The sequence below is a fragment of the Ictidomys tridecemlineatus genome, chromosome 1, assembly GCF_052094955.1.
Source record: "Ictidomys tridecemlineatus isolate mIctTri1 chromosome 1, mIctTri1.hap1, whole genome shotgun sequence".
Taxonomy (NCBI): domain Eukaryota; kingdom Metazoa; phylum Chordata; class Mammalia; order Rodentia; family Sciuridae; genus Ictidomys; species Ictidomys tridecemlineatus.
Window position 1 is genome coordinate 149,999,345 of NC_135477.1, and position 27,759 is coordinate 150,027,103.

Consider the following 27,759-nt stretch of genomic DNA (forward strand, 5'->3'; position numbering starts at 1 on the left):
AGAGTGAACATTTTCCCTCTCACATCAGGAAAATGGCAGTGGTATCCACTTTCACCATTTCTATCCAACATTGTATTGATGATTATAGCAAGTGCAAGAGGGAATAAAAGGCAATTAAAATTGCAAAGTTTAGAAAGAAGTAAAACTGTCATCACTCATAGATGCCATTGTCTTGTATACAGTCATCATCTATGAAGGGTCAACTTAAATGCACTGAATAGAAACTATACTTTGAATTTTTATCTTTTCCCAGACTAGTGATAGGGTATGATACTCTTTTATGATGCTGGGCAGTGGCAGCCAGCCAGATGCAGCTCCCAGTCACGTGCTTGATCATGACAATAAATAACCAGCATTCTACAGTCTACTGTGTTGCTAAGATATGATGTTTGAAAGATTATGTATGATCCTTCAGTCTTAGCCTTTGGGGTAGCTTGGATTACAGACATGCACCATCAATTCTTTTATAGGTTTTTGAAATTCAACTTCAAATTTTATTTGGTCTTTCCTATTTCAACTTATCTTTCTATGTAAGGGATTTTTTTCATGAAGAAAAGGATCAGATAGTAAATATTTTAAGCTTTGCAGGTTTTATGTCACAACTCCACTACTGTAATGCAAAAGTAGCCACAGATGATCAGTAAACACATAACAAACATCAGGGCTGGGGCTGGGGCTGGGGCAGGGGCTCAGAGCTAAAGCACTTGCCTCACACATGTGAGGCACTGAGTTTGATCCTCAGTACCACATAAAAACAAAAACAAAAAAAATGAAAATAATAAAAAAGTAACAAATATTCAGTAAAACTTTATTTACAAAAACAGACGGGGGGATGTAGTTTGCCAACTTTTGTTCTAGATGATCTGCGGGCTTCAGGAAAAACAAAAATATACGTTCATATAATTAGAGGAAAGCATATTTTTAATATCTCAGATATTTGACAATTATGAAAGATGCCCATGCTGGTCTCTTTAAAGTTAACATAAAAAATTAGAATACAATGAGCCATGTTTAATATCTGGTTGGGGGGGATTAAACCCAGAGGGGCTTAACCATTGAGCCACATCCCCAGCCCATTTTTAAAAATATTTTATTTACAGACAAGGTATCGCGGAATTGCTTAGGGAGGTCCTAACTTGCAGAGGCTGGTTTTGAACTTGCGATCACCTTGCCTCAGACTCCCAAGTCAATGGGATTATAGGTATGTGCCACCAAGCCCAGCCTGAATTTTTTTAAACCAAAGGGATCGATAATGTTTAGATTTAAATATAAGCCTTAGAATATTAGCCTGATGTATCTTAATTGGAAGAAAAATGGAAAGACAAGTAAACATACTTTCAAGGATTTAAAATTACAAATATATAACCATTTTAAGAAAAACAAAATGTTTAGAGGGGTAGATTTCAGAATGTGAAATTTAAAAAAAATACACTATTCACAATCATGAAAAAGATATACTATTTATTATTACTCTACATGAAAAGGTACTATGCTAAAAACAATAAAAGTAGTCAACACATAGTTGGTTTTAAAGTAATGACTTTATTAATAAATATACATCCATATGATGATGTAGATACAAATCATGAACACTACTCCATTTCCATACACATAATTGCACACGAGTAGCTCAAGTTCATGGACATAAAAACATACACAGTATCTATTCAGACTTTTTACAGCAGAGGACAGCGTGCTTATTATCAGGTAATTGGTAATTATTTTCTCCATAATTATGTGGGAAAGGAAATTATAAAAACTTAAAGAATCAAAGTGGTCTGATTACTTTAAATCACACACTGGATTTACTATAGCATTAAATTTCCCAAAAATCAAATACATTATATGTGAGGGCACAGATTTATGTACTTGAAAGAAGAGGGAAAACCAAAGAAAAGATTTAGATATATTCTAGAGTTTAAGAGTAAATATTTAAGCTATAATAAAAACAAGAACATAATAGCATGAAATTATTTTGTCCAAGGAAAAAAATATTTTGAACTATTGTGAACACTTTTATAAACACATTTATAAAGGGATCATAAAATTTCACTGCATATGGGAACAATGACAGAGTAGCAGTTATAATCAGTATCCCCTGAATTATTCGTTTAAAGCTTCACAGAATATAAAGAAGTTTATTATTTACTTTTTTTTTTTTTTTTTTAGCTCATACACTGTGGTTACTCTTACACTGGATGAATTACCCTTAACCTAACGGATCCAGACTTCTTTTCTCTTGTTAACTCAAAGAAACTTTATTCTTATTTCATGAAAATATATATAATTTTACACAGTTTGATAGATGTTTCTTTAAAATGTAATTAAATAGAATTTTTATAGTCTAATTGAAACACTGATTTTAAAAATGTCCCCAAATATTGAAAATCAAATCAGATACTAATTTTCTTCCAATACATTGTGCCAATATTTTTAATATCCAGTGCAAAACCCCCACATAGTATCAAAATCATCCCATACTAAAGATTAGTTATGCAAGGTATCATCTGTGAAAAAATGAAAATTTTATCTGTGTTAGCTTATTAATAACAATAGTAAATAAGACGTGTTAAAATGTTTTTTAAAGAAAAAAGTAAAGCAAACTTGAAAAGCAGATCATTTTCTGACCAATAGTTTAACATAGAATAGTGAGACCTATTTTGTGAAGAATAGAATTACACAGTATAAAATTAGCAATTTACCTTTGAAGGAACAATCATACAGTGGGGGGAAAGGCCAGTTTTCCCCAACTGATTATATTAAAAGTATAGGCAACTGTTTAACATGCTATTTCAGTGTTTATCATGACAAGAGACAGTGTTACAAAAGATGCACGATGTAGTCTTTAGATTATATAGAAGTAAAAATATTTTATATTTTAAGACTTCATTCATGTTATCACTTATATGTCTTTCTCTTCAGCATGGCACCAGCGAACTGTTCACGAGGAGAAAAGTGGAATCAGGAGATGTTCTCCAGCACATAGATCTAATATTCCAGGTAACTGTTCACATGAACAGTAAACTTGGCTTTCTAAAAGATGTTACCCATTCACAACTGTAGCCATTTGTCCCCCTTTTTTCCTGGGACATAGCTCCTGATAATAAACACTATTATAAACATACCTCCTTTAGCTGATTTCACCATTTCAGAAACATGTATACAAAATTCATTATACAATAATACACCTGCTTTATCTTCTGACACACAGCACAGCACCACTGAGTAGATGTGCTGGGGTGAGAGGGAATGAATGCAGGAAAAAGGCAGGGGATAAAAGGAAGAGCATGTTTAACAAAATCAGGGATGAAAAGAAACTGAAAGGGCAATGTCTAACGGACTTAACATGCAACCAAATCCTTGACAATGGTGTACATTAAAAAAACTGTCTTCAGGAACTAGCTTGAAAGTATTTCTAAGCAGCCACCGCTGAACATCATCTTGAGAAACAGCTAAGAGAACTGGATAGATGAACACATAAATAAAGATGCAAGCATTTGTGTGTGTCAGAAGTTATACTGTTCTGAGTAAATTAACAAGCTTCTGCAAGAAGAAACTTTTGTAGCAATTTAGCTGCCAGAATGTTACAATTAATTATGTAGTCATCCAACATTGTTTGCTATGGTTTGTGCAAAGCTAATATTGTTGAGGTCACTGTCTTAGTCGCCAGTGCACAAAGTCCCCACAAAAAATGCAACACCTCTTACTGTAAAGAGCAGCATAAAGTCCAGCTCATTGTGTCAGGCATCACTGGAACACCTGAAGGCTTGCTGCTTTTTTCCTGATAAAAAAGGTATGAAACATGACATCCATTTGCAATCAGTTTGCATTAACTGAGAGCAAGCCCAACCAACACATTATGTGCCCTTTTAAGTTTTTAATTATTTTAAGTTTCTGGGTCCTGCAAATCTACATTTTAATCTCAAAGGCATTTAAAATTGGAAGTACAAACATTGTATCTTTAAATTCAGTGGAATTTTTTCAAATCTGAAGTTTGTAAATTTTTTTAGAACATACTCATGATGAATAAAATGCATATTCATAAGGAACATTACTTTAAGAAGGGAGGGGAGATTTCCCTCTACCTCAATGGTACATTTTGCCCAACACTTTCTTCCTCTTTTCTACTTTGCTTTAAGCAAACATTATTTGGGGCAGGGGGGGAATCCTTTTGGAGAAAGTGGTCTCACTAGAGCCATATAATATTTTTAATTAGACTAAGCAACAATTTTCTTTTACATGTTTCATGCATAGATGGATTTCTATATTTCTTAATATTTGGGTTCTGACAGTCAGGAAACTTCATTCTGTTAATAACATTTTACAGTCTACCACTCAAATTGTGCCCTTTGGTAAATATAAACCTGAAAACATAGTAAGTGCTATGCAATGGGACAACTTCTCAGAAAAACTAAGAAAAATCCGAAGAAATGAGCACTACTAATACGTTTTTAAACATAATACTTTAAAATCCACCAAGTATATGAAAAGCAAAATATAGTGACTATAACTACATGCAGACCTTAAGAAAGTTTTTTTCTATTATATTAAAAATGCTATTCTCAGAATGCATTGTATTTCACCAAAAATGTAATGTGTAGTTTTTATAAAATAGTTTAAATTTTTTTGTAAATATGAATTGTTTGTAGTGTTTGGTATATATGCACTTAGGCAATTAAAAATACATAACCTATCACTGCTAAGAGGCAAACACTAAAGAATTCTTTTAGGAATAATGGTTAAATCAATTAATGCCATGTAGATCAATAAATAAGAAGCTAAGCTGCTTAAACTCAGAACATTAAAAATAAGTTTTTAACATCTGAAATCTATGTAAATTCCAAAGCATACAAACAGCTGTGTACTCTCATGAAAATGTTACAAAAACTCACACAGCCATTACCTCAAGTAATCCTGAATTATTAGTTTGCTTTTTTTGCTCCACCAGTTAAAATACCTTATATACTATCTTTATTATATTGTAGGCTTACTTCACAAACTAATATAGGTATATAATGGTTTCAGTTGTTTAGCATATAAAGCATCTATTAGAATGGCCCAAAAGTAGTAATAAAACAGAAGACATAATCATAACCCTAAAAGAAAGACAAAAATGATTAGGTGTTATGCTTAAACCTATGTACAAATACGGTGCCACTGCTATGCCCTGAATGGATCTGTCAGCCAGCATATGGCAGCTTCTGGGCAAAAGCAGGGGGAAAAAAATCCAACAGAAAAAGAAATTTAGAAAGTCCAGAATATAAAATTATATGACAAAATAAAACCATGAAGCTTTGGGATTATTCACAATCTCCTAAACGTGGCCCTCCTCTCCTGCCTCATTCATTCATTGGGTGGCTTGACTTCGCTGCTGGTTTCCTCTACCCCATGAACTGCTCTGCCATGCATCATTGGATAAGGAAAAGCAGCAGTGCCACAGCCATAACCAAGATCGGCAAGACGGGATAGAGCTTTAATGCTACCTGGAGGTCTCCCTGGGCTGACTTTGTATCCCGCAGCTTTAGTTGTACCCAAAGGTCTGCCTGGACTTGTCTTAAATCCAGCCGCTTTGGTAGTTCCCAGGGGTCTGCCTGTGCTGGTCCGGTATCCTGCTGATTTGGTGGTTCCTGAAGGCCGGCCACGCTTACCAGATCGGTTAAGATTTTTCTTTTTCTTTAGTTCATCTTTTATCTCTATGCTTCTGCCACTTGTAGGCTGCAAGTGTGTTTCATTTAATGGGTCTTGCCTCTGACAAACCATTGGTTTGTGGCTGACAGTGTGGCTGTATTTGCTTTGCTGGGAGGAATATATGTCAAACTGATCAGCAGCTCTCATGGCATCTTCATTGAGGCAGGAAGGCTTGCCAGGCCCACAGAACGCTGGATTACTGCTGGCAACTGGATGCATCATTTTCTACCAAAAATAAGAGACAAATATGCATAAATACATATACACAAATACATATCTGACAGACAGCATTCAGTGGGAAAATAGTCTGTCTTCCAACAACTATGTAGACTACCTAAAATTAGGCCGACAGGCAGGACTCTAGACCACTTATAAACAAACACATAAGATTCAAAGATCCTTGTTTTTCTCAACTTAATCACGGGTAGGACAAATGTCATATAAAATAACTCAATTATAATACTAATTTAGTAATCATGATATTCACTGATTAGGAGCTAGTGTAAGCAGAAAACAAATATTACATTTTGTAGGCTTTTTTTCTTTTAGATTATTAAAGCCCCAAAGGATAATAATAATGCCAAGAACTCTTCATTAATCTAATTCTTTTTTTTCACTTTGCCTAACTTTCTTAGAATGGCTCCCTTTGGCCTTTTATTATATTCCTAACATGTATACTTCTAACCTGACCACAGTTTCCACAAGAGAGTCTCCATCATTATTGTAATTTATTATTTATACAGAACCCTGAGTGTATGTTACACTTTACAAAGGACAGAATGTGCCAAGCAAAGAACATAATCTCTTGGCCCATGGTACATACTCCTTTCAAACATCCTCTAGCCAAACAGAAGGCAGTACCAACACAAAAGGGAAAATAAGGTTCCCATTAGTTAAAATGAGTGAACATTTTATATATGTTTATAATACATACACACACACACACACACACACAGACTTATACTACAAAAACATGGTTAACAACCATAAAAAAAAAAAACTCCTATTTTGAAGACAAAATCTTCAATGTGCAACTCTGCTTTTTTCCTTGATGAAAAGTGTTGTGAGGATCTTCTTTCCTTACAGGAGCCCTGAACAGTTTAAAGTCTAACTATGAGGACATCCATGTGATTTCTTTCTCTATATTAAACATGTATTGGTCCTGGAGTTGTGGCTCAGTGGTAAAGCGCTTGCCTGGCATGTTTGAGACCCTGGGTTCAATCCTTAGCACTGCATATTTATCAATCAATCAATCAATCCATGGACAACTTTTTTTTTTTAAGGAATGTATTAAGTCACATACAACACATGCCTGTAATTCTAGTGACTCTGGAGGCTGAGGCAGAAAGATCACAAATTTAAAGCCAGCCTCAGCAACTATTTTTTCATACACAACAACAGTGGAATGCATTACAATCCTTATTACACATATAGAGCACAATTTTTCTATCTCTGTATATAAAATATGTTCACGCCAATTTATGCCATTATACATGTACTTTTTTTGTTTGCATTATAATTCTTAATATACATATGTATCACAATTTTTCATATCTCTGCTGGGTTGGGGATGTGGCTCAAGTGGTAGCGCGCTGGCCTGGCATGCGTGAGGCCCTGGGATTGATCCTCAGCACCACATAAAAATAAAATAAAGATATTGTGTCCAGCCCCAGCAACTTTTCAAGACCCTAAGCAACTTGATGAGACCCTGTCTCAAAATAAAAAATATAAAGGACTGGGGATATGGCTCAGTAGTTAAGCACCCCTGGGTTCAATCCCAGGTACTATTAAAAAAAAGAAGAAAAAAAGCATTAATACCACCCCATGACAAGCCAGCCATAAATAGCCATAGCCTTACAGACTATGGTATTTCATTGCAACAGGTAAGAAAGATAAGGATATGGATTCTAATTTGGATTTAGGAAAAAAGTCAAAATGTACATTAAGGTCCAGTCTCAAGTTGTTAAATGTTTGCCTGCACCCTTCATATGGATATAACTGCATCAACACCTCAGTTATGAAAATAGTTACTACCAGAGGTCATAAACAGTGAGCCAAAACCACTATATACTCATTTTTAAAATTTTATTGTAATGACAATGATGATTTGTAGTGTACTAAATCCAGGGGTGCTCTACCATTGAGCTACATCCTCAGCCCTTTTAATTTTTATTTTATTTACCTATTTATTTTATATTGGAGATTGAACCCAAGGGAACTTTATCACTGAGCTACAACTCCAGTCCTTTTTATATTATGAGACAAGGTCTCACTAAGTTGCACAGACTGGCTTTGAACTTGTGATTCTCCTACCTCAACCTCCTGAGTCACTGCCACTGATTTCACTGTAAACTTAGTGTAGTTTATAAAGGCAAAAGGAATTGAGAATCAAATCAGAATTGAACTGTTGGATTACTAAATGCTTGCTGAGAATCAATAGATATAGAACTGTTGGACAACTGGCTTAACGTCTTAAGTATGAAGGAAAAATATTTAAAATGGAGAAGCTACTTGTTTATGGCAAGAGCTTTATAAGCCTGGGAATATAAAACAAGACTGGCCCAAACACAATCACTAAAAAGAATACTTTTTTCACTCACTTCCCAAAGATATAAGATATTTAATTACTTATTAAATATCATATTACCAGCTCCAATTATAATATTAGGTAAGAAATGAGAGATCTTAAAAATAAGTTCCAAACATACATTTACCTAAAGTTAGTTTTTGAGCATTTGATATGTGCCAAGCAGTAAACTTGGCACTTTGCACATTATGTGATTTAATTCTCAGGACATGCCTATGAGAAACTTACATTACAGAAACAGGCAAAGACTTTAAATAACCTACCAGGGTCACACATAGGGAAATGGTTTAGTCAAATACGAATTTAGATGATCCAAATTCTGAACAAACAATTTACAGTATAGAAATCATATGTATTTGTATGCAGGTTTTTCAATAGCAACACTCATTTGAGTAAGAAAATTGTTGTGGGGTCTGTCCTGTGCACTATAAGATGTTAAAAAGCATCCCTGGTCTACACCCACTAGATGTCAGTAGCGACACCTTCCTTTCTCCCCACTCCCCAAATTTGTGACAACCAAAAATTTCTCCAGATATTGTCAAATGTTCCCTGGAGGGCAAAATCATTCCCCACCACAAGAATCACTCAGCTATACTACAATGAAATCATAAGACTCAACTTAAAATATTCCTATTTTTTTAATTCACCTCTTTAGCCACTTCCAGGACAAATATCCACAAACCTTTCTGTTGGTAACATATAAAAACAGATTTCCCTTCCAAATGGGAAAAAAAGGACTACACACATTCCTCAACTTATACACTAATTGAGAAATAGATACAAGAATTAAATAGGAATCAAAATAACCGTTTTTTGCCCATAAAGTTAGACTAGAGAGCATATGCAAATACAAGGAGAAACCCACAGACCTGTGAAAGGACTATCAGAGGAAAAGTAAACCCCTTTTCAACTTTATTATTTGAAAATTGGGCTTAGGGTATAGTTCAATGGTAGAGTGCTTGCACAGCATGGGTGAGGCCCTGGGTTTGATCTCTGGCTCTGTAAAAAAATAAATAAAGGAAATGAAAACAATTACCATTCCCTCCAAAACCAGAAATCATCCTGTTACAAACTTTCCCTCTGGACCTTACTTCCTTTACCTCATTTTATCTTAATATATGACAACATTCACAATCTGCCAGCACTCAGGATATATAGTCTCAGCTTATATTATGTTAGGCTTTTAGAAGAAAAATGATGCCACATATCCTTTACTCAGATACCAAATTACACTGAGAAAAAAATAAAATAAAAACTCAGATGTACAATTAAAAAACAAAAAAAGCACACATTTCTGATTCCTTTAATCTTCTCCAGGAATTTATGCCTTCAGTTTGTATCGTGTTATTTTGCTTTTGACATACATCACATTTATAGAGGGACAACTCCATGCAAAACAGTATTCTAAGTACTAGAACACAAAATGGACAGGAGTACAGCTGTATTTTCCAATGGGTAACAATGACACACTGAATAAAGAATACTTCTGAAGTGTGAATTTTCTGTTTTTCCTTCCCTACTACTGGTCAAAAAATAAGTATCGGGCTGGGGATGTGGATCAAGCAGTAGTGCGCTCGCCTGGCATGTGTGCAGCCCGGGTTCGATCCTCAGCACCACATACAAACAAAGATGTTGTGTCCACCAATAACTAAAAAATAAATATTAAAATTCTCTCTGTCTCTCTCTCTCCCCCTCTCTCTTTTAAAAAAAAAAAGTATTATATTCTGCTTATCCAATAACTAAGGAACTAAACAAGAAACTTAATGACAATTATTCCTGTAAATAGTTAACTGAAAAAGGAATTAGCTAAAATCAATTCAATTTTCAGACTTCAACCTTATTAAGACATGAATCAGCACTATCAGATCCTTGTGTGCAGAACATCATATGTATTTATATGCAGGTATATATGCCTGTATGCAGCATCTGCATAATACATAAGCATTAACCTTGCATTTCATATTGCTCTCCCTTCTTCCACTCCAGGGACTGCCAGCTAACTATTCTTGATTCTTTCTTTGAAAGTATGCATGCACAATTCTGAAGAAAGTTGAGATTGACTACTACATTTTTAAAAAGTGTGGAGTGAATGGAAGCCACTGTGTTGACTTCTAAAGGTTAAAGAATATCTTTTAAAATGATTCACTGAAGGTAGGGGGGTCAACTAAGAGCTTCAATATATTTTGACCATGACTAAATTCGAATTTTTAAAGAATAAACTAAAACTTGATGTTCCTGACGATTTTTACTGTGTATTTTTAACTCTCCAACTCTTTTCAGTGAGCTGTTTTTTTGTAAAAGAATTCTTTTCCCTTATCTTGAACGTGGCAGTTATTACTGCCAACATAAAGAACTGTAACTATTTTTAGTAATTTCAAAGGCTTTTATGGGCTTTCTAAAGATGAAGAAACCTTTCCTTTCAAGAAACCCAAGTTCTGCTCTACTCCAAAAATAACATCACAATTCTCAGACATATACACTTAAGAACATTTGGCTAATAATTACATATCACCACATATGATTTTATAAATCTAAATAAAGTGTTCACTTGTGCCCCATCTCAATCACTCTGAAAGTCCATCCAACAAAAGCCAGTTGCTACATACCCTGCTCTACCATGGAAAGTTTTGATACCAGGACAGAACATAAATAACGGCCTCCTTTGTCTTCTTTCCACTCCCTTTGCCCTACGGCGCAGTTTCCCCAGTGCCAGAATCCATAAGGCATTCGAAAATGTATCACCAGTTGTGTGTCCAAAAGCGATTATTAATGTATTTGCAATAACAAGTTTGCAGAAGATAGGCGCCCACAGTAAAGAGAAGGCTGTGTACCCTCCCAACATCAAAATTCGTAACCTGCTGTCTGTCCACTCTTGAGTTCTGCAAGCGTCGAAGTCCCCAGGCCACTTCGTCTAGATGCCAATCTCGAAGCCAACAGGCTCTTATTTAAAAAGGCGGAGGGAGGACTGCGGTTTTTGACCTCTCAAAGAAAAGAAAGGGTGAGCCCTCCCCCGCCCCGCCGCAGGAATTTCTCCCGTGATGGCTCCACACCGGGAAGGCAGGCTACGTCCGCGTCCTGCGCTCTCTCTGGGTCAGGCCAGAGCCCCTGGCAGGCGCGGGTCGGAGCGCTCCCCTCACTAGCTACGAGGCGCGGTCCTCCCGTTCCCCGCTGGCGCCGCAGCCCCGCCGCCGCTCCCCCAGCTGGAGAAGCCGCGCGCCCACCTACCTCGGCCACTCGAAGCCCGGCCCCTCAGCGAGTCCAGGGGCTGCCCATCGGCTGAGAACCTCACACTGGCGTCGCTTTCTCCCCAGCCGCCGACTCTGCACGGGGCAGGGAGGGATTCAGAGGGACAGGCACTGATGTTGGTGGCGGCAGCGGCGAGGCAAAAGCGGCGCCCAGCTCCCGCCGCCGGCACCGCGCACCGAGCGCCGCCGGACCCAGGAGGAAGAGGCCGCCACAGCCCCGTACTGCGAGAGGCGGCGTGCGCGAGCTCGCGAGGACCGCGCACGCACACGCACGCACACACGCATCGCGAGACCCAGTCTCCCGCCGACGACTAGCACACGCGAGCTTAGGGAGGGATCCCAAGAGGCCAGGCTGCGCTTGCGCGATGTGGACCAGGCCAGTCCAGCGGTCTGAGCTGGGGTTTTCCTGTGAGCGGTCGCTGGATAGGAGTGTCCAACTAGAAGGGATTGATTCTTTTGGATTGATTCTCATCCCAGTTCTGTGATTTCAGAACATCCACCCACCTCATTTCTACAATTTAGGATTAATAAATGATTATCAGGATTTGAACCCAACAGTGTCGTTCCAGAGACAGCTGTTTTAATGGCTGTTTGTGAAAAGGGTTTGTTAATGCCTCATTGTGCTGTAGGCTTCCCACACCATGTTAAGGGACTTGGTCTGTACTGGTTTCTTAACGGATGGGTAGGGGGAAATCTCCATCTGCAAACAATGGGAATATTCATATACTAGTTGTTGGGAACCTCAGACTTAGGGTCATGTGATAAAGTCTCATCATATTTTAAGTTTTTACATCTGTGCCTCTTTAGAATTGTCATATTCTTCATTCTACCATCAAGCAAGAAGTGATGGGACAAGCAGTAGTTGATTACAAACCCCTTTTGAAGCCAGATTTAAAGTTAGGTAGTCAGTGTAGTTAGGTAAATTGGGTCTAATATCGAGTGAGATCTAAAATGGAGGCCATGCTGAGAATGATTCCGGGAAATGCAGGACAACTCATGGAATGTTAATGAAGTCCCGGAAAAGCCCCTAGGCCCAAAGGAACCCAGGAAACAGCCCCCAACAGTTTTGGAGATAGCCCATCCTAAAGAAGTGATAATGAAGTCCTTCCTGCCCAGATTACTTCTTTGGCCCACCGGTGTCCCACCCCTCGGGCCTTCCAACCTACATTCATTCCATCACTGAAAGAACTATAAAAAGGGGAGACAACCACACTTCCACAGATTCCACCTCTTGGGTCCCCTTCTTCCTCCAGAAGAAGTCTTTTCTGCTGTCCTTTAATAAACTTTTAATTTCTACTCTGACCTTGCCTCTGCTTGCTTCTCTGGTGTTATTCTTCAACATTGGGGAAGCAAGGACTGGTCACCGGCCAACAGCGGTAACACTTTGATGGCCAGGCACACTAGTAATCTCAGCTACTAAGGCTGAGGCAGGAGGATGGCGAGTTCGAAGCCAGATTGGGCAACCTAGCAATAGACCCTTGTCTCAAAATAAATAAACCTGCGGGGGAGTGGGTACATGTCTGTAATGTCAGTGGATCAGGAGGTTGAGCATGAAGATTGCCAGTTCAAAGCCAGCTTCAGCAAAGGTGAAGCGCTAAGCAACTCAGTGAGACCGGTCTCTAAATAAATACAAAATAGGGCTGGGGATGTGACTGAGTGGTTGAGTGCTCCTGAGTGCAATCCCCTGGGTACCAAAAATAAATAAATAGACCGGACCTCAATGGTAGCGCACTTACCTAGCATGTGTGAAGCCCTGTGATCAATTGCCAGTACCCCACCACCATCACCATCACCAAAAAAAGATGTCTGCTGTATCAGTTACTGAAGGATATGGAAAATAAGTCTAACTCCTTTGATGTATAAGCCGTGTGGCCAGGCACACTAGTAATTTTTCCTAAGCTTCTGTCATTTAAAATACCAGGCGGCAGCCAAAGCTGAGGAACACAAAAGGAACTTGCACTTGATTGGCATCTGACCCCAATACAATGAACCCCAGGAATTGCCTTCCTGGACCACCCTAAATGAAACCTGTATAACCCAGACCCTTGCTTCAGCCCTACCCCATTTTCTGCCCCAGAGTGCGCAGTGCTGGTTTCCACCAACTGACTCTTTATTCAACTGACTCTGTATAAAGAAAAGCTTACTGATCCAAGGTTTGCTTGCCGTCTCCATCAAGTATGTGCATCATTTGTCCTAACAGTCACCACATATAAAATCCACTTAGCAGAGTGATTAACTTCCTCAGTTTCCTCCTATAAATTTATAGATGTCAGAAAGGAGAGGGTCTAGAATTAGTGGAGATAATGAGGGAAAAACCACTTTATTAAGCAGTAGTGATTGGGAAAGGAGATGGCTTGTCTTCCCTGGCAGTGAAGGCTATCTGAGGAGTCAAGGGAGCATTGAGCTCTGCCACAAGCGCAGAGCGCTGCCAGGTGCTGTTCTTAACCTGGGAATGAAAGGAGCAACAACTTTTCTGAGTGAAAGCACAAGAGGGAAGTCAAACACAAAACAATCAAACCATTCATTCATATGGTCTATTGCCTACATGCTGAGCGCCAATAAAAACTTTGGAAACCAAGACTCAGGTGCAAGTCCCCTGTTGGGAAAGTAGAACTTTCTGGGAAGCAGGGTTTCATAACATGATTCTAAACATTTTAATCATTCCTATAAAATATTAGAAACCAGAACTGATTATGCTTTGTATTGTTTATATAAAAAGGAAAATATCAACACAGGAAATAGTAAAATATGTATACAAATTTGGGGGTGTATTAAGTAACCTACCAAAAAAAGTTTTCTCTAAGCAAGGCTTTTTACTCTTTTAGTATATTGTAAGACTACATCATAGCACCCCAAGAAATACATCATAACTATTTCAGGTTGTAACAATGGTCCACTTCATCTTTGGAATATAAACTCTGAATACATGCCCTGAGGCTTAGTTTTAAAAGACAAATGCTTTTCCTCTCCCTCTCCCTAACCTAGGGGCGGGGAACAAGATTACCTTGAGTTACCTGTGCTCCACAGGAAGCAGATGTCTGCCAGAGGATCTGGGAAGAGAATGTCTCCCAAATTAACAAGTGAATTCTAACACGCCATTAGGGCTCCCTAGGACCCCCTACCAGAGCACACCTGGAAAGTACCCTTTGAATAGCTCCTTTAAAAGTCCTCAGTTTTCCCTGATGAGCAGAATCACAGCCTCTAGAACAGGAGTCCCCTGTGTTTCTCCTTTGCTAGCAAAGCAATAAAACTTCTTTTTCCTTTTTCTCAAAACCATGTCCTTGTTATTGAATTGGCATGGGGACAAGTGAAGCCAGATTTAAAAATAGGTAGTTAGTGTAGTTAGGTAAATTGGGTCTAACATTGAGTAAGATAAAGAAAATGGAAACCATTATGGAGAATGGAGTCCAGGAAACCAGAACAGCAGCCGGGAAAATTGAAAAATTAATGTCCCCAAGGTCCAGAACCCATCCTAAAGAACTGTTAATGAAGTAGCTCCCAGCAAACAGGGAGGTACTAATCAAACCACCCTCCCCCGGCCCCATCAGTCCACTTCTCTCCCACCTTTTGGCATTCCCACGTGGGAGGACTAAAAGAAAACCTAAGATATAACAAAGGGAAGACCTCCCCCTTCTACAGATTCCACTTTTTTTTTTTTTTTTTTGGTGCTGGTGATTGAACCCAGGGCCTTGCACATGCATGGCAAACACTCTACCAACTGAGCTATATCCCCAGCCCTCAGATTCCACCTTTCGAGGGTCTCCTTCTTCCTCCAGGAGGAAATCTTTTCTGCTATCCTTTAACAAAGCCTTCCACTTTCCACTCTACACTTGCCTCTGCGTGCTTCTCTGGTGTTATACTTCAGCATTTGGGGAAGCAAGGACTCCTCACCAGTAAACAGCGGTATAGCGCTTGTCTAGCACTCTAGCACGTTCGAGGACCTGGGTTTGATCCCCAGCACCACATATAAATAAGTAAAATAAGATATTGTGTTCAACTGCTTCTAAAAAATAAATATTAAAAAAATAAATAAATAAAATGACATTTGTGCGCAAAAACACTTAAGAAACAGAAACTTTCATACTAAGGATGTCAGGTGATTTGCATACCAAATGTAGGGGTAGCCAGAATAACAGGAAGCCAAACATTCCTGGACCTGAATTCCTTTCTGCCATTTGCTTCCTATAGTACCTGGGGCAAGTCACTGCTCTTCCACATAATGTGTGAAATAAAGACAATATCCTCATTGTAGGGCTGTAAAATTGAATAATAATTCTATTTAAAGTAACCATCAGTATTTGGAGGTCCATTATACTATTCTATTTCCAAATATTTAAATTTTTCCATAAAAGATCTTAAGCTCATACAATTTTTTGTTGTATTTTTAAAAATAATCAAATACTGATGGTCCAAGAAAGTCTTGAATAAAAATAAAGTACTCATCAATCACATTTCTCATCTGCAGACTTGAGTGGAATAGCTGAGGAAGACTTGCAGATTTGAGTTTTGAGTTGGGATTCCAAGGTGCCTGACATGGGTTGGTAGAGTAGAAAGTGAGGCATTCACAGGAGAAATAGTAAGTACATTTACACTGGACAGACATTTCTTCCTGGGTAGCTGAGCCAGGAAAAGTCATAAAACAAGGTTTGCCAGTCATCTGGTAAATCTCACCTGTGGGTAATTTATCAAGGAAGGAAAAACTCATTCCAAACCTTTTGACCTGCTCATTTATGCTATATATATGCTATATATATCTATTTTACAGATTCAGTGGAGCAGATGAGTGTTAAAACTACACAAAATAGCACTTCAGCAAAATCTATGAACTATCTTCACAATAGTCATTATAATGGACAACTTTTTTGGGGGGTTGGAGAGGTACTTGGGTTTGAACTCAGGATCACTCAACCACTGAGGCACATCCCCAGCCCTATTTTGTATTTTATTTAGAGACAGGGTCTCAATGAGTTGTTTAGCACCTTGCTTTTGCTGAGGCTGACTTTGAATTAGAAAGCCTCCTGCCTCAGCCTCCCAAGCCTCTAGGATTACAGGTGTGAACCACTGTGCCCCACAACAACTTTAACTTTTTATGTAGGAATCTATCATCTTTTGAAGCAATTGCTCACAAGTCAACTCTAATTTGTAGAAAGTTTGACTCAGATCGGAGCAGTCAGCTATTAGTGTCTAACCATGTCCTAATTTTATTCACCCAAAGTTGCCCAAAATCAAATGATGCTACTTACCTGTGTGATAAAGTGCTCATTTAGGGCATCCAAGACCCTCAAATGAGAACAGACCTCTGGAATACCTTTAATGGATGCCATAATACAACTAATCTCTGCTGTTTAGCTCCATGTACTTTGTTAGCCACTCTTCTCTCGAAATCAGATATGGCCACGTGACATACACTGGTCAAAGAAATGACAAGTGTGAGACCCTCCAAGACTCTTCTCGGCCATTCAGATTGTGATATTCCAGATGTTAAAGCAGCTGTCATCCTGGATCATGAAATTAAAAAAAAAAAAAAAAAAACCCACAGTAAAGCTTTCTTTCTAACACAGAAAGAGAATTTAGTACGAATAATAACTTGTTTTTTAAAATCAGAGAACTAGGGATGTTACTATAGCATAATCTGGCATATCGTGGGAAATACAAATGCTGTTATTTCTACCCTTGGTGAAAAGTTAGGGGAGAATTGTTCTGTTTTGTTGTTATTTTTGTGGTGCTGGAGATTGAATCTCTACCATCAAGCACCAGTTATTTTTACTTTTTAGAGAAAGGGTCTTACTAAGTTACCCAGGCTGGCAATCCTACTTCAGTCTCCAGAGTAGCTGGGATTACAAGAGCTTATTTTCCTTTTCTTTCCTTTTTATTTTTTTATTTTTTTGCCTGAGGCTTTTAGGAATGTTTATCTATCAATGTGATTTACTGTGGCAGTGTTGAGTCACAGGGTATCAGTTCCAAATCCTGAGGTCCTGGAGACTGAGATAAGCCACATGGGTAGCTGAGCATGTCTATTTGACGAGCTCCAATAAAAACTCTAGACACCAAAACTTAAATGACCTTCCCTGGTTGGGAAGGTAGGATTTTCTGGTAGGCTGGCATATTGGCACAGTGAGTTACCAAAAACAGTTAACACTGACCAGGACTTGAAAGGGAGAGTATAACTAGAAGGTCTGCAGTGGGAAATTTTGGACTCTGCCCTGTGGGCCTTTCCTCTAGCTTCTTTTAATCTGTATCCTTTCACTGCAATAAAACCATGGTGGAACCCCTTTCAGTGAGCTTTGTTCTAAACTGAACCAAAAGATATGTCTTGGGGAGCCCTGAATTGGGATTGGTGTCAGAAGGAAGAGATTTAATAGGCTGCTGTGCTCCCCGTAACTTCAAAGGAAGTGGGAGAACCTGTAAGTAGCACAGGCAGTGGATTTTAAGAGGCAGTCTAAAATGTCCAGTTTTAGGTTTTCCTTATCATACTTTTTTCCTTTGTGAGATTCTTTAGTTTCAGAAAAGTTCGATACAGTTCAATAACACTTTGCTATTATTATATCTCACTGGGAAAAAGGAACAATGGAAGACCACATAGATATTTTGGAAGTAGAAAAAGTAGTTAGCTAGTCTTTTCTATACCTATAATTTAATATTGTTCAAACCCCCCAAAAGGTGACTGGTAAGGATACTGTTCAAAATTCACATTCTAGTTTTCAGGATCCCTGAGCAGCATCTAAAGAACACTCTAAGGTACATAGATCTAAAGCTTAGATCCCTTAGCCAGAGCAAATGTCTTTAGTGTTTTTATAGGGTTATGCCTCTTACTAAAAAAAAAAAAAAAAAAAAAATCAGTAGTGACTTGTGACTCTGGTAAATTCTGGAACATCGATACAAGGATTTGGACAGCTTACTGTGTTAAAACTGTACAAGTGTATTGACAAGCTATACCATGCTTTCCAATTTATGTATGTATATATGTATGGGTCTTGCCACATTACCCAGTCTGCCCTTGAATTCCAGGGCTTAAGTAATCCTCTCACTTCAGCTGTTCCAAGTAGCTGGGACCATGGGCAGGCTCCAGTACGCCCAGCTTCCCTGGTTAAGACATGGTGGAAGACTTGGTAAGGGAATGCCAACTGAATGTTCCTTCAGAGTATGAAGAAGGAAGGAAAGATAAAATTTAAGTAGAATGTTGCTAAGATAACACACTTACCTATTCTTAAGGTTAAATTACTCAAGTTTACTACCTTATATCAACATCTTCTTAACATTATTAACAACATTATTAACAATATAATAACATTATATTAACAATATCTGCTTTCCTGTCCCTTAGGCAGCAGAATATAAGTAATAAAAACAGTATTGTCATATTTTAATGATAATTCTGCTTGATGAGTAGGCCAAACTGAAAAAAGTTAAAACACCATGCATGCAGTGCATTTTACTTCCTATACAATATTCACTGAATTGGACAGGCAGGCTTTAAGTGAACATACAGATTTAAAACTGAGGTGTGGTACTTACTAGTTGAGTGACTATAGGCAAGTTACTTAGTCCATTCAACAATTATTAATTAAATGCAAGATACAGAAAGATGCAGGACACCCAAGATCTTTTAAACTTTTAAAGTTTATTCTATTGAGGGGGAAAATAACAACAACAACAGAATACAGTGTTCAATATAATGAAAACATTGGGTCCACTTTTTTTTTTTGCGGGGGTTGGGTGGGGGTACTGAGTTCAGTACTAGGGACTAAACTCGGGGACACTCTACCACTCAACCACATCAGCAGCCCTATTTTGCATTTTATTTAGAAACAGGGTCTCACTGAGTTGCTTAGCGCCTCACCGCTGCTGACAGGGTTGGCTTCGAATTTGCGCTCCCTTTGCCTCAGCCTACCAAGCCACTAGGATTACAGGCAGATTACAGGCGTGATCAGTTTTTTAATAATTATCTCAGGATGGTTCTAATGAAGTGCCAAGGTACATACAAAACAGATATAATGTACTAGTGTCTAATATAGAGGATTTTTCAAGACCATAGCCATTTATCAGTGCTTATTTGCAACAAAAGCATACTTTTTAATGTAGCACTCTTCATTTACCTCCCAACATTTTTTTTCCCCATAACTTACACACTTTGAATTCAATCCAACATTTTTTATTGCTTCTCCAATAGGTGACTAGCCTGACCCAAGATAGGCCAGATCAGAGACAAATCAGTCTTTCTTTTTTTTTTTTGTGGGGTGTGTGTGTGTGTCTCCAGTACTAGCGATCAAACTCAAGGATTTGCCCATGTTAGGCAAGGTGTCTCTACCACTGAGCTATATCCACAGCCCCAAACCAGGTTTTAATAAAACCTTAGAATGACAAATAGTGATTGTGTTAATGCAAAAACAAAACCATAAAAGAAATATTTGTCCAAATCTGGGAGTTGCCTGCCTCTAAACACCTTTCAATTGAGACTGAAAGTATTTTGGTAAGGGTGGGTACTAAGGATTGAACTCAAGGGCATTCAACCACTGAGCCACATCCCAGTCCTATTTTGTATTTAGAAACAGGGTCCCACTGAGTTCTTAGCACCTTGATTTTGCTGAGGCTGGCTTTGAATTTCTGATCCTCCTGCCTCAGCCTTCTGAGCCGCTGGGATTACATAGGTCAAGTGTTCTTAAATACTTCCTTGAACTGAATTATAAACATAGGAAATAATGAAACTCATTTTCTAGATTTTTATACATAGCAACTGGCTGTAGAGAACTGTATTAGCAATAAAGGAAGTGTTTTAGTCTAGTCAGGCTGCTGTAAAAAAAATAACACAGACTGGATGGTTTACAAAAAACAACTTTATTTCTCACAGTTCTGGAGGCTGGGAAGAGCAAGACTGGAGTGTCCAAGTACCCCCCAATACATGAACATTCATAATTTTGGATATGAAATGTTATATCCAAAGTGTAACAGTATATACAACAACTTATTAAAAACTTACAAAAAAAAATAAAGGGTGAGATCTAAAATTAAAAACAGAAGCTTCCATATTTTCTTCCTGTTTCTCAATGGGTTACTGTGTATATGCCCCATGCTGGAGATCACTGCTTTAGATGACAGGCCATCAGAATCCAAGAGCAGCCAGGCACACTGGCATTTGTCTATAATCCCAGTGTTTGAGGCCAGCCTCAGCAACTTAGTGAGCTCTAAGCAATATTTAGCAAGCCCCTGACTAAAAATAAAAAGCAATGGGGATGTAGCTCAGTAGTAAAGAACCTTTGGGTTTAATCCTCAGCATATGCACACAAACTCAAACCAAATCAAATCCAAGAGCAAAAGAAAGGGAAAGTTGTCATGTCAGTCATTATACTAGCAAAAGTTACAGAACCATGTTTGCTCTCTTTGAAGCTCCTAGGCCATCCATCTGCAACCAAGTTTTCCAAAACAAAACCTATGACAGAGACTCGGGATCTGGGTCAGTCTGGGGGATGGGAAGACTCATGAAAAGTCCACACTTACACTCTCAAAAGACACATTTGAGACAAAAACAGAGAGAGAGAGAAAAGATGCTGCTTTCAGGGATCCTTAGGCTGGCTGGAGTATCTGAGCACTTCTTAGCAATTGAGGGATAAATTTCAAAGACAGTTTAATAGCTAAGGCTGTACTTTCTAGTGCCTGGAGTTGGTAGGTTGCTAAAAATCTGTTACCAAGTTCAAAGAAAGTGTTTTCTGTGGAAAAAGCATGTTTTGTACTGAACGCTCACATTTCCTTTATTATATGCAAGATTATAAAAAGAATAATTTTCAAAATAGGCTACTAGGTATTTCCTTACATACATTATTCAAAACATTTTAAATTCTAAAATTAGTATTATTAGGATTCCTATCCTAATAATATATGAGTGACTCTGAGTTCCAATACTCCAAAGGGGTGTGCACTACCACATCCAGCTAAACTTCTTTTTTATTTTTTTATTTTTTGGTACTGGAAATTGAACTCAGGAGAACTCAACCACTGAGCCATATCCCCAGCCCTATTTTGTGTTTTATTCAGAGACAGCATCTCACTTTTGTTAAGGCTGGTTTGAATTCAAGATCCTCCTGCCTCAGCCTCCCAAGCCACTGCAATTACAGGTGTGCACCACCATGCCTGGCCCAGCTAAACTTCTTTTTACTAAATTCTTATTTCTCCTACCCAACTTGGCAGGGTTAGTGCAATTAGAATTCTTCTCGAAGGTTTGAGTTTCAAAATCATGAACTCCTATAAACTGATACCAGAAACAAGAAAAATAATCAAAAGTAAATTCTTCTCTAGTCATGTGATTTGACAGTATTTAGTCACTGATACTGTGGGGATTTTATAAAGAATGTCTGTTAAAATTTTTTCTTCACAATCCTACTGGAACTCCTGCCTGAGGCAAATTATAAATAAATGGATATAGGGAATCAACACAAACAATAAAAAAACTTTCAAGTATCATAAATGCCAACATATCAAGAACTCTTTACCTAGTGAGGGAAATTTAGCCACTTTTAGCTCCACAGAGCTGCCTAGGAGTTGAACAGATATTTCATTAAGCAGGTGTTTAAGAATACAGTATTATATTAAAATTAAATGTCCCACCACAGTAAGATCTTTTGTTTTTGGTGCTGGGAACTGAAACTAAGTGTGCTATACCAATGAGCTTTACCAACCTTTTTAATTTTCTGAAACAGAGTCTTGCTTAGATGCTGAGGTTGGCCTTGAACTTGTGATCCTCTTTCCTCAGCATCCTGAGTTGCTGGGATTATAGGTATGGGTCATTGTGCCTGGCAAGGTTTTCTGATGGTTATAATTATACTAAATAAAAAGTTAACACTCACCTACGTTAGTCAACTTTATGTTGCTGAGACCAAAATATCTGACAGAACAACTTAGAGGATGAAGATTTATCTTGGCTCACAGTTACAGAGGATTCAGTTTGCGGCTGGCTCTATTGGCTGAGGTGAGGAAGAACATCACAGTGGCAGCAGCCTAAGAATGTGATGGTGGAAGTCATCAGCTCATGGACAAGGGCATGCCCCCAGTGACTTACTTCCTCTAGCTACACCAGCAGTCAATCACTCAGTAGTCTGAATTATTAACACATCAAATGAGTTAATCCACTGATGAGGTTAGAATCCCCATGATCCAATCACTTCCTAAAAAGCTCCTCCCTCTGGAGGTTGCTGCATTGCTTCTAACACATGAGTTTATAGGGAACATTCCAGATTCAAATGATAAACTCCCTTAACCCTCAACACACATTCATTCATCCTCTCTCTATTATATGCACACAAGCATTCCCCCCCACTTTTTGTACCGCTGGGGATTGAACACAGGTGCACCCCACCTCCCTTTTAATTTTGTGACACTGTCTCCCTAAATTGCCTTAAACTTGCAACGTGATCCTCCTGCCTCAATCTCCCAAACAGCTGGGATTGCATTCATACACCACCCTGCCCAGCTATACACCCTCTTTTCAAAAATAAATGTTACTTTTTCACTTCAGAAGATTTCCACATTTTTTTTTTTAATCTTAGTAATGGATATTGAACTCAGGGGCACTCAACCACTCAGCCATATCCCAAGCCCTATTTTGTATTTTATTTACAGACAGGGTTGCATAATGCCTGGCTAAATTGCTGAAACTGACTCTGAACTGGTGATCCTCCTGTTTCAGTCTCCTGAGCCGCTGGGATTACAGGCATGTGCCACAGCAGCACTACCTGGCAGAAGATTACCATTCTTAAACAAAACTGTGTACCAAAATGTAAAGGGCTGGTGGCTCCAAAGTTAATCAATGTATTCATCTTTATACTATTTATTGAGAGGGAGGTCTCTATGTTTCCCAGGTGGTTTCAAACTCATGGACTCAAATGATCCTCGCTCGGCTTCCTGAGTAGCTGGCATTACAGGTAGGCATCATCAAACCTACCCTGAGACTCGAATACAAGAGTATTTTTAATAGACTACATTGGGCAAGTCACTCAAAACTCCTGCCGATTGTAAGAATTCAGCATGATCTAAAAAGAAGCAAAATAAGCCAAGAAGTTAAGGCACACACCTGTAATCTAGCAACTTGGGAAGCTGAGGCAGGAAGATCTGAAGATTGTGGCCAGCCCCAGCAATATAGTGAAGCCCTAAAGAACTTTGTGAGATTGTGTCTCAGAATAAAAAAATCAAAAGGGATGGGCACATAGCTCAGTGGTAGAGCACCCCTGAGTTCAATCTCCAGTACCACAATCAATCAATCAATAAATCAATACTATTTTATTAAACAAAATGTAGCTATTTACCCTATGCTTCACTTCCATTACCATTTTAACCTCCCTCTACCCCTGGCTCCTATCTTATGTAAGCTGCAATGACTTTAACACATGAGCTTTTAGGGAACATTAAGTCTGTCACTAAAGGAACTTCACTGATAATTATAAAAGCAAAGCTAGGCACCATAGAGAAAAGAGTTCAGACACGGATGAATTACAGTTCTGAAGCTTTGCAATCACAAATGCAGATGGATTACAAGTACACTTCAGCTAGCTTACTGGGATTTATAAATTCTAAAATTAAAGAGCTGGGTCTCCTTAAAAAAAATACAATCAACTCTTTATACATAGGGATTGCTGCCTCAAAAGATCAAAACTCAAAGAAGCATGTGACTATTAGATGAACATCATGCATACACCAACAAAGCCAATGAAAACAGGACATATGTCAAATAATAATGTGTGAAAGGGGCTGGGGTCATGGCCAGAGGTAGAATGCTCACCTAGCATGTGTGAGGCACTGGGTTCAATCCTTAGCACCATATAAAAATAAAATAAAGATATTGTGTTCACCTATGACTAAAAAATAAATATTAAAAAACTAATAATGTGTGAAAAAAGCTGGGTGTCGTGCCACAGACCTGCAATCCCAGCAGCTCAGAAGGATGAGGCAGGAGGATCATAGGAGGATTGTGAGTTCAAAGCCAGACTCAACAAAGCCAGACTTAGGGAAGTCCTAAGCAACTTAATGAGACTTTGTCTGTAAATAAAATATAAAAAGGGGCTGGGGATAAGGCAGGGTAGTTAAGCACCCCTGGATTCAACCCCCAGTACAAAAAAAAAAAAAAAAAAAAAGGAGTTGGAGGGAGCTTTGCCAGTGTCCTTTCATTTTCATTCTATACCTCCATTTTTATTTGTTGTTTTGCAGTGCTAAGGATCAAACCCAGGGCCTTGTGCATACTAAGTAAGCACTCTACCACTGAACTACACCCCCAGCCCAACCTCCAATTTGTGGGATCCCACTGTGGTAAAACTCTGACTAGCAAATGAAACTATGAATTCATCTATATTTGTCTTATGCTAAATACTAAGAATATCAAAGATTAATAGGTTTCTTCAGGAAGAATTTTTAACAAGAGCTTCTTTTTTGTCTAGTTGTTGATGGAACTTTATTCCATTTATTTGTTTACATATGGTACTGAGAAATGAACCCAGTGCCTCACACATGCTAGGCAAGCGCTCTACCACTGAGCCACAACTCCAGCCCAGGAAGAAATTTTTAGAATTAGAACTGTTAAGTATTTTGAATAGTAAACTGTTAGAAATTTTTTTATAAAGATACACTGAGTATAATAGTTCTCTTGATTGTCTACAAATATAAAATAAAGTTAGAGAAACAGTAGAAGAGAAAGCACTGGAAGAAAAGATAATATTGGAAAAATGTAGATTGAATTGACTTTATTTTTATAAGGATTTAAGAAAACATGAGCAAATATTGATGTTGCATTAAAAAACAAATTAAAGTCTGTACATCATTCAAATTTTAAAAATCAGTCAGCTTGACACTAAAAAAATGTACTAACAGAAGTGTTTCATTTTAGAGCAAGATACTATCAGTGGCACATTACAACTAGACATACAAACATAAAGGAAATACTAAAATAATGTAAATCTCTGAATCTCAAAGTGATCCAGTAGGTTGGAGGGAGCACCAATTGTCACCAATGTGGGACTGTGACACATTTTATCAGACAAAATAAACTACCACTGGTGATGAAGATAAGTAAATAAATAAACTATCAAGGGGGGAAAAAAGGAGCCCATGATGCCTGGAATTTTAGAGTAAATGGTTTATTTGGTTCTGTTGTTACATGGGTTTTGTCTGTTTTCTTCTTCAATAGAATAAGTAGATGTGTGAGGGTCCCCAGAATATTTCCCAATTATATCTTACTTGTTAGTACAGATAATTTTATACTGAAGGAGTAATGATTACAACTCCCTGTCATTTAAGCCACTGAAGGTAATATTAAAATGTTTTAACTATAGTAGGCTTTGATTTTTTTTCTAAAACTGTAAATCAAGAATAAAGAACTTTTCTGTCTCTTAATTTAAGAAATGTACCTATTTACTTCCTGAAAAAAATTGTTTTCAAGAAGCTACAATATGAAATTCTAATATACCAGGAATCTTGAAAAGAATAGTAGATGACCCAATTATAGTCATTTAAATTAAAATATTTAGGAATTCAATCTTGAGGGCTCAAAAATATAATTTTTGATTCCTTATGCACTAAATTTCACCAAGAAACGCAAAATTCTATCTAAAGGTTGGTACTGGTATATTTTAATATTTCTAAAGAAAAAAAAAAAAAAGTTCAACACCTACTCAATTATCCTGAAGGAAAATCAGATTAAAAGTAGTAGGGCATTTGTACATATCATATATACGGATGTCTAAACAAACAATTTCAGTGGGCAAATGAATCATATTGAATATTTATAGACTACAATCACTTTCTTTTGAAAATGAAAAAGATTTAGTACCTAGGCATAGAGCCAGAGGTTTCCTAAAAGGAGTAAATACTAAACCTAAAAGGAATAAATACTAAAACTCTTTGCACTGAAAAGAAATGCAAAAAATTCTTGTACTACAAATCTTTTACAAAAACTACAAGTAGTCCAACTGTTGCCAATTTATAACGATAAAAATTAAAACAAAAACTCTGAACCAATTGTGTAAAATCTCTATTTTAACATTTTTAGATCCAGTTCATTTGTTCCAGTGAGTCAAGTAAGATTTAAACTCAAGGGGACAGGGGCTGACAAAGGATTTTACCTTTTCTCAGGAGATAATCACAATTTCATTGAAAGAGGGTGAGTGGCCCCTTTAGTGACTTGTATGCTTTAATACCTTCAACAAAAAGTCCCAATATTTCCATTTTTTCAAACCTCTGGAATATTATCCATATATTTAAAATATTGACATCTAAGTTTTACATTAAAGACACCATACTCTGAAAACAGACCTGCTTAAATGTAGTTTGAATAATTGTGGGGTACTTACTGACAGAAGATTTCTTTAGCAAATACTGGTTTCTTATATTTAAAAAATCAGCAAGACAGAATTTTAAAAATCTTAATTTACAATACATTGTAAACTTCAGACAATTGCCACATATATCACAGACCAGCACAGGTAAAAAGCATTTTCTAAATGTTTATAAGACTTTGTATCTTCCTTTATTTGTTGGTTGGTATGAATTTTGCTGCAATAGAAAATAAAAGATATATGGTCAGAAAAAGAAAAAGATCATTTCCTTTATCAACTCATAAAACTCTATTAGATATTTAAAATAAAATGTTAATATTATTGCACTGAGTAGAAGAAACTGTTCAATAAACTGATCATTTTTCTTTATTCATCCAAGTACTCCTTGACAACTATTTATATATATATGATTATTATTTGCAGTAATAATAATGGGAATTGAACTGAAGGCCTAAACATGCTAGGCAAGCACTTCACCACCAAGATATATCCCTCTCCCTGCATTTTAAAATTTTACTTTAAGGAAGGGTCTCACTATGTTTTTCAGGCTGAAATCAAACTTGCAATCTTCCTGCCTCAGTCTCCCCAGTAGCTGGGATTACATGTATACTACTGTGTCTGGCTGACAAGTATGTTTTAAATCAACTTATGGTGATGGCACCTGCAAATATATGGTTCTGTTTTTATTAGTTGTTGGTGAAAATAGTCGAACGCCCTCGATCCCCTAAAAGAACATTCTGTAAGTAGAATTTTAGAAAAGCTCTCAAATCACTGTTTTTTGTTGTTGTTTTGTTTTTTTGGGTACCATAGGGCTCTTAACTTGAGATACATCCCTGGCCCTTTTTATTTATTTTTTTTTTACTTTGAGACAGGGTCTCACTAGGTCGCTAAATTGCTGACGCTTGCTTGGAATTCACTGCGTTGGCCT

At 37.7% G+C, this 27,759-nt stretch overlaps 2 protein-coding genes across 9 annotated transcripts in view; both read right to left on the minus strand.

The window, feature by feature from the left end:
* Nucleotides 1-1,522: 1,522 nt before the first annotated feature.
* Nucleotides 1,523-11,748, minus strand: C1H5orf24 (chromosome 1 C5orf24 homolog). 2 transcript variants are annotated; one of them, XM_005333185.5, is made up of 3 exons: nt 11,501-11,748; nt 5,484-5,913; nt 1,523-3,781 (listed from the first exon to the last, which is right to left on the minus strand). In XM_005333185.5, exons 2-3 carry the CDS (start codon nt 5,908-5,910, stop codon nt 3,741-3,743), a joined length of 468 nt encoding a protein of 155 aa, XP_005333242.1. In that variant the 5' UTR covers nt 5,911-5,913; nt 11,501-11,748; the 3' UTR covers nt 1,523-3,740. The 2 variants fall into 2 exon arrangements, with proteins under 2 accessions (XP_005333242.1, XP_005333241.1); XM_005333184.5 differs by having other exon boundaries at nt 1,523-5,913.
* Nucleotides 11,749-13,811: 2,063 nt separating this feature from the next.
* Ddx46 (DEAD-box helicase 46) overlaps nt 13,812-27,759 on the minus strand; it is a 73,398-nt gene continuing 59,450 nt past the window's right edge. For 3 of the 7 annotated variants that reach the window (XM_078049007.1, XM_078049006.1, XM_078049008.1), the window contains one exon: nt 25,619-27,048. In XM_078049007.1, the coding sequence (XP_077905133.1) occupies nt 27,001-27,048 (48 nt within the window). In that variant the 3' untranslated portion in view covers nt 25,619-27,000. Of the gene's footprint in view, nt 17,019-18,506; nt 18,655-22,358; nt 22,510-25,618; nt 27,049-27,759 lie in introns of those variants that run through there. The other 4 variants (XR_013438578.1, XR_013438574.1, XR_013438570.1 and 1 more) reach the window with 4 other exon arrangements.

Coding starts and splice junctions, on each gene's coding strand:
- C1H5orf24 (XM_005333184.5), bottom strand. CDS start 5,910: ATGATGCATCCAGTTGCCAGCAGTAATCCAGCGTTCTGTGGGCCTGGC.